Source organism: Oncorhynchus mykiss, chromosome 32 (assembly GCF_013265735.2).
Source record: "Oncorhynchus mykiss isolate Arlee chromosome 32, USDA_OmykA_1.1, whole genome shotgun sequence".
NCBI lineage: Eukaryota > Metazoa > Chordata > Actinopteri > Salmoniformes > Salmonidae > Oncorhynchus > Oncorhynchus mykiss.
Genome location: NC_050572.1, coordinates 6,069,922 through 6,077,231, shown reverse-complemented (window position 1 = coordinate 6,077,231; position 7,310 = coordinate 6,069,922). Strand labels below are relative to the sequence as shown.

The following is a 7,310-nucleotide window of genomic DNA, read 5'->3' as shown; positions in this document are numbered from 1 at the left end:
TTCCGCGCTCCCTCACTCAGATCCACTGTATCAGATTCGTCCAGTGGATATACTGTCTAAGGGCAGAGGAGAGGACTAAGGGCAGAGGACAGGACTAAGGGCAGAGGAGAGGACTAAGGGCAGAGGACAGGACTAAGGGCAGAGGAGAGGACTAAGGGCAGAGGAGAGGACTAAGGGCAGAGGAGAGGACTAAGGGCAGAGGAGAGGACTAAGGGCAGAGGAGAGGACTAAGGGCAGAGGAGAGGACTAAGGGCAGAGGAGAGGACTAAGGGCAGAGGAGAGGACTAAGGGCAGAGGAGAGGACTAAAGGCAGAGGAGAGGACTGAGGAGAGGAGAAAGGATTCTGAGAGGTCTGGTGAAAGGTAAGTTCATAAACCGTGTCTTTTTAACAGGAACAGAAGAGGTCAGTGAGCCAGTGGGATCATCACTGATGTTTAACTGCTTGTCTCAACACTCGTTAGTTACAACATCCTACTAATAGTTTTTACTGGTGTGGGCTTTCCTCTCCGAACCAGGACAGCCAACTCTGGGACAGCTTGTTTGTGAACAGACATGAACTATGGAACAGAAACTAGTTCTAGTAGAGTCTGTGAATTGAAACTCTAGAATATAAAGATATAAACTAACTAGCAGGGTCTTTGAATTGAAAGTCTAGAATAGTTAACAGATATAAACTAACTCTAGCAGAGTCTGTGAATTGAAAGTCTAGAATAGTTAACAGATATAAACTAACTCTAGCAGAGTCTGTGAATTGAAAGTCTAGAATAGTTAACAGATATAAACTAACTCTAGCAGAGTCTGTGAATTGAAAGTCTAGAATAGTTAACAGATATAAACTAACTCTAGCAGAGTTTGTTCATGGACAGAGTCAGACGTCATCTAAGCAGCAGAGACTCTGGAGGAATGTGTTCTCTCCAAGCGTACCATGCCCAGGCAGGGAGAGACCGAGAGCGAGATGGTTCTCCTGCCACGGTAACTGTCTATCCCAGGGCACTGCCTGTTGACACTGCCTGGTGACACTGCCTGTTGACACTGCAGTTAGTTTAACTTCTACGTAGAGACTTGCACTGAAAACAGGGGTCCTCACATAATATGAATATTTCATATGAGTAGATATCAGTGAATCTCATTCGGATAAATTGACACAGGGAACAGAGTAGGTATCAGTGAATCTCAAAAGGTTGACAATGATTGTCGGGACCTACGTTTGAGTCGTGTGTAATACGCAACTAATTATTTTTGGTGTCACAGCTGAACATTAGGTACTGCTTAGAAACGTTGACTTTTGTTTACTCGGTGAGATCACAAAGAAACACGTTTAAGATAGGTTAATTAAAGAGCACAAAACAGTCAGCCTTCTCTGCATGTTTAAGAAATGCAAAGGTTAGCTTTGCCTAGCTTTATCAAGCAGGCTAGAGAGTGTCACAGCCAGGCTAGAGGGTGTCACAGCCAGGCTAGAGGGTGTCACAGCCAGGCTAGAGGGTGTCACAGCCAGGCTAGAGGGTGTCACAGCCAGGCTAGAGGGTGTCACAGCCAGGATAGAGGGTGTCACAGCTAGGCTAGAGGGTGTCACAGCCAGGCTAGAGGGTGTCACAGCCAGGTAGAGGGTGTCACAGCCAGGCTAGAGGGTGTAGAGGGTGTCACAGCCAGGCTAGAGGGTGTCACAGCCAGGCTAGAGGGTGTCACAGCCAGGCTAGAGGGTGTCACAGCCAGGCTAGAGGGTGTCACAGTGTTTTTGTGAATGCTTGAGTATGAGGATCTGAGTGAATGTGTGTGTTCCTAAGAATTGTTTAGTCATATTGATGTAATAAGCCCCCCTCCCCCCATAACCCTTACCCCATCCTGACCCCTCCCCCCATAACCCTTACCCCGCCTGACCCCTCCCCCAAGTTATTAATATAACTTCTGTGACATTTGTCTTCGTATTCCTCCTCTTCATCACAGGCAATGGAGGATCAAGAGTCTGAGCTGATGATGGACCCCGAAGTCTGTTTTGATCCGCGGTTCATCGATGAGGAAGACCCGTATGGGGATGAGGGTGTTGAAGAGGAGACAGGCACTTCATTCCAGTCTCTCCTGGGAGATACCAGTACAAACACACTCCTGACTGGCTCAGTCTCGGATACATCCGTATCGGATACCTGCAGAGAGACACACCTGGATGAGACACAAGCCCAGTTCAAGGACACGGACACCATGTTTAGAAGTTGTGTAGGAGAAACTACAGACTCTTTTGGGCTTCACCTGTCGACGACGGCCCACAAGAACACACACCTTAGTGGGTTAGGACAGATCCAGCCACACCATAGTGGGTTAGGACAGATCCAGCCACACCTTAGTGGGTTAGGACAGATCCAGCAACACCTTAGTGGGTTAGGACAGATCCAGCCACACCATAATAGGTTAGGACAGATCCAGCCACACCTTAGTGGATTAGGACAGAACCAGCCACACCTTAGTGGGTTAGGACAGATCCAGCCACACCATAGTGGGTTAGGACAGATCCAGCCACACCATAGTGGTTTAGGACAGATCCAGCCACACCTTAGTGGGTTAGGACAGATCCAGCCACACCATAATGGGTTAGGACAGATCCAGCCACACCATAATGGGTTAGGACAGATCCAGCCACACCATAATGGGTTGGGACAGATCCAGCCACACCATAATGGGTTGGGACAGATCCAGCCACACCATAATGGGTTAGGACAGATCCAGCCACACCTTAGTGGATTAGGACAGATCCAGCCACACCATAGTGGATTAGGACAGATCCAGCCACACCATAATGGGTTAGGACAGATCCAGCCACACCATAATGGGTTAGGACAGATCCAGCCACACCTGAGGGAGATGGATGACCTGTTGAAGAGCTGTGAGGACATGACAGGTGTGTCCTTCAACTCCCGCCTGTCCACCAGGTACACAAACACTCACCTGACTGGACCAGCTCAGAACCAGTCAGACACACACCTGACTGGACCAGCTCAGAACCATGACCAGTTAGCCACACACCTGACTGGACCAGCTAAGAACCAGAACCAGTCAGACATACACCTGACTGGACCAGCTCAGAACCAGAACCAGTCAGACACACACCTGACTGGACCAGCTCAGAACCAAAACCAGTCAGACATACACCTGACTGGACCAGCTCAGAACCAGTCAGACACACACCTGACTGGACCAGCTCAGAACCAGAACCAGTCAGACACACACCTGACTGGACCAGCTCAGAACCAAAACCAGTCAGACATACACCTGACTGGACCAGCTCAGAACCAGTCAGACACACACCTGACTGGACCAGCTCAGAACCATGACCAGTTAGCCACACACCTGACTGGACCAGCTAAGAACCAGAACCAGTCAGACATACACCTGACTGGACCAGCTCAGAACCAGAACCAGTCAGACACACACCTGACTGGACCAGCTCAGAACCAAAACCAGTCAGACATACACCTGACTGGACCAGCTCAGAACCAGTCAGACACACACCTGACTGGACCAGCTCAGAACCAGAACCAGTCAGACACACACCTGACTGGGCCAGCTCAGAACCAGTCAGATATACAGAAGATGGATGCTATGATGGGGAGCTGTGGTGGTAATGACTGTCACACAGGTGCCTCCATCCTGACCTATACAGACACACACATGGAGGAGTCTAGGAACCAGTGCCAAAGTCACCTGAAGGAGGTGGAATCCATTTTGGATCAGAGTGGAGCCACAGGAGCCGCTGTCCAGCCTCAGTTGCCACCTCTTACCTCTGCAGGCACTCATGGCTGCGGCACTATGGCTGAGTATCAGACAGAGCTAATGGGGATGCTGGCCATGTTAGAGAACTGTACGGAGGAGACAGGAATTACCTTTGACCCCTTAGAGTGGACTTACCCCAGCTTACCAAAAGGATTTTGCCAACACAACACCAACATGAATAAGGTAACACAAGACAGACACATGGACAGAGGACTAACAACACAAGAACTCATGGAGTCTGTGGGGAATACCACGACTGAAGGACTAGCATCTGGGAATGGTGTGGATCTGAAGCCATATTTGGGCAGTACCTTTGGCCAATTTGAGCCCCAAAGCTATCAAGCTATCTCGACAAAAAGACATTCAGATTTGTTAGGAGACTGTGGAGAAACATACACAAGAGGACTTATGTCCATGGTGTGTGAAGAGGACACAGACAGGGGCACAGAGGGGGACATGATGAGAGGTCAACAACTAGAGACAGGAGTGGGAGGGGTGGAGATGAGGGGAGGGGTGGAGTTGAGGGGAGGGGTGGAGTTGAGGGGAGATCTACAACTAGAGACAGAGTTGGGAGGGGTGGAGTTGATGGGTTCCGTGCAGGAGTTGGGTACTGTGCTAGAGGGCTGTATCGAGGAGGTGGGGAGAATGGAGAAGAGACGGGATGAACTGATGGGAGAGCTACAGGCACTAAGGGAGGAGAAGACAGGGACAGAGGAAGGGAGAGAAGGAGGGCAAGCAGCACAGTTAAGGCAGGTGCTAAATATTGAGGCAGATGGGAGGAGGGAGGCGCGGATGAGGGAGTGGCAGTCTTTGAGGGCTGAGAGGAGAGAGGAGGAGATGAGGCTGTCCAGCGTGAGTCTGGAGAAGCAGGGTCTTCAGGAGGACATGAGGAGCCTGAAGAGGAGGCTGTTCTCTGTCGCCAGGGAGTGTGCTCACAACCAGGTCATTCTGGTAAGCCAGCAGCGTGAGGTGGCCCAGCTCAACAAGGAAGAGGTAGGGACAAGAGTGTTCTTCTGACCATTCCAGAACCTAATGAGCATTCACGAAACTTCTGGGTGTTCCAGCACCTTCTGAGCTTTTAGACAACCTTCTGAATGTTCCAAAACCTTACGTGCATTCTAGAACCTGAGCGTTCTATATAATTCCGGGGAGTTAGGATCTATATGAGTGTTCTGGAGCATTCTAAATGTTCCAGAATAGAGTGCTCCAGAACCGTCAGAGAATTCTGGAACCTTGGTGTTTCAGAACCACATGTGTTCGAGAACAACTACAACTTCATCAGAGCTCAGAGAAGGCAATACAGATTCTTCTGAGTTTCTCTCATGTCCCTCTCTCTCCCCTCCGTCTGTCTCTCTCTCCGTCTCTCCCTCTCACTCTTCCCCAGATGGAACTCGACACACTGATCATCCAGCTGACTGAGGAGGTGTCTCAACTCCGCTCCACCCACCAGACCCAGCTCTCCACCTTTCAGTCCCAGCTCCAGACACACAGCCAGACACCCAACCCCATAGAGGAGATGACCCAGAGCAAGAGGAACTCCTGTGGGGAGTTACAGCAGTACCTGCAGGGGGGGCTCAAGGCCCTGGAGGAAAGGTATTCTCTCTCAACATTGCCAGGTGTTATCAAAACCCCAAGGTGATCTCTTGTCAAGCATGGCACTAGGATTGACAGTTATGATGTAGGCAATAATCATGACTGATACTATAATCATTACTCATTTATCATGATACTAACTTCCATTATACCAAATCAAAGTTTATTGGTCACGTACACATATTTGCAGATGTTATGAGAGGTGCAACGAAATGCATTATCCTCTCTCCTCCTCCCCCAGGTATGAACCAATGCTGCTGGCCCTGTTGAAGTGGAGGGAGAGGACATCAGAGGCCCAGGTGAAGGCCAGGCAGCAGGCCCGGGAGTTGAGGGCCCGTCGGGGGCCCCTGAGGGTGGAGGGACAGAGGCTGCGGCTGCAGAGAGCCTGCCTGGAGGAGAGACTCGTACTGATGGAGACCCACAGGAGAGAGGACGTAGAGCAGTACAGGGTACGGTGTGATGAAGGGAGAGATGGAATAAGGTCCAGTAGACAGGGTTGGAATTACAAGGCTGTCCAGAAATGCTTCACACTCATAACAAATCCCTCCAACATACACAGACATAGATTAAAAACACCAGCCTTTCAGTTCATTATAAACACACATGTCAGGTTTATGAACACACATGTCAGGTTTATGAACACACATGTCAGGTTTATGAACCGTTTCTGAAGCCGTAGTTAGTCCCTTCGTCTCCCTCCCCACAGGAGACAGTGGACAGGCTGGAGGACACTAGCAGAGAGCAGAAGACAAAGCTACAAATCCAGAAGAGGGAAACCAAGGAGACGGAGGAACTGAGAGACAGACTTACTAAACAACTCCACCTGTACAGGTGAGACAATTAACCCTTTCACGCTCCTAACTCATATTAGCTTTTAGAATCAGTGAATTATATTAAGTAACTAGGGACTCTAGCTTAAAATATGGTTAACAAGGTTGTAAATATTAACTGTAATCTGGTGTGTTTTTTTTTCTCTTTAGGGGTATTGTTGAAGACAATAACACGAATGATGTGACCAGAGTGCAAGAGAAAACCACCGGGACAAATAGAAGTGTTTCAGTTTAGGTTAGAAGAGACAAACAACCTTTTCTTAGTTCATGGTCACTTGTTTCCAACAATCATACCATCCTTACAAATTCACTTTTATACACCTTTCAGAAGGTTCTATTCTATTGTCAATAAAACCCAGGAAGTAGAAAACCAGGAAGTAGAAAACCAGGAAAAAGCAAGGCAGTTTTGTACACCGGTAGCTGAAATCTGTGGAGAATTCCCATCAGGTTGGGAAGGGTGTCTGGAGAAAACAAGCTCGCCGTCATTCTCATTCTAGACATGGTAAGACATCTGTAGAGAAGAAGGTTCTGGAACATTCTGAAGATAGATGTAATGCATTCTTTACAGTGTAACAAATAAAAGGTGTTCTGTTAAACTAAACTGTGTCTGTGAGATGAGTTAGAGCACAGAGACTTGTGTTCCAAAATGGCACCCTATTCCCTACATAGGGCCCTACGTCAAAAGTAGTGCACTATGTGGGGATTAGGGTGCCATATGGGACAGAGCGAGGGAGAGGGATGGTGTGCATATAAGGGCAACATGGTGGAATGTTTTTAAACGATGACAGAGGCTAATGGAGTGAGAGTGAGCTCAGAAATAGTGTACCAAAATGGCACCCTATTCCCTATGTAGTGCACTACTTTTGACCAGGACCTATAGGGAATGGGGGTGCCATTTTGAATGCAAGATGCCACCCACCCTAGACTATACACATTAAAGCTATGACCAGTAGAATCACTGTTTGACATCACAGACAGACGGTTGGTTTTAAGTAAACATCTAAAAGAGGTAGGTTTAAAAATAGTCCCCTTTCTGTATTTAATAAGATTACAGAAGTCATTTGTGTGTCTCCTGGTATATGATTTCACAATATGGATGATTAACGGAGTGACTAAACATTTTCA

The 7,310-nt window shown here is 48.3% G+C and overlaps 1 protein-coding gene across 1 annotated transcript; it reads left to right on the top strand.

Moving 5' to 3' along the window:
- Positions 1-4,304: 4,304 nt before the first annotated feature.
- LOC110487837 (syncoilin-like) lies at positions 4,305-6,780 on the top strand. Its single transcript, XM_021559752.2, has 5 exons — positions 4,305-4,755; positions 5,147-5,355; positions 5,597-5,804; positions 6,062-6,186; positions 6,336-6,780. Exons 1-5 carry the CDS (start codon positions 4,348-4,350, stop codon positions 6,418-6,420), a joined length of 1,035 nt encoding a protein of 344 aa, XP_021415427.2. The 5' UTR covers positions 4,305-4,347; the 3' UTR covers positions 6,421-6,780.
- The last annotated feature ends 530 nt before the right edge of the window (positions 6,781-7,310 follow it).

Coding starts and splice junctions, on each gene's coding strand:
- LOC110487837 (XM_021559752.2), top strand. CDS start 4,348: ATGGGTTCCGTGCAGGAGTTGGGTACTGTGCTAGAGGGCTGTATCGAG. Junction 4,756..5,146: donor CCCAGCTCAACAAGGAAGAG/GTAGGGACAAGA, acceptor ACTCTTCCCCAG/ATGGAACTCGACACACTGAT. Junction 6,187..6,335: donor AAACAACTCCACCTGTACAG/GTGAGACAATTA, acceptor TTTTCTCTTTAG/GGGTATTGTTGAAGACAATA.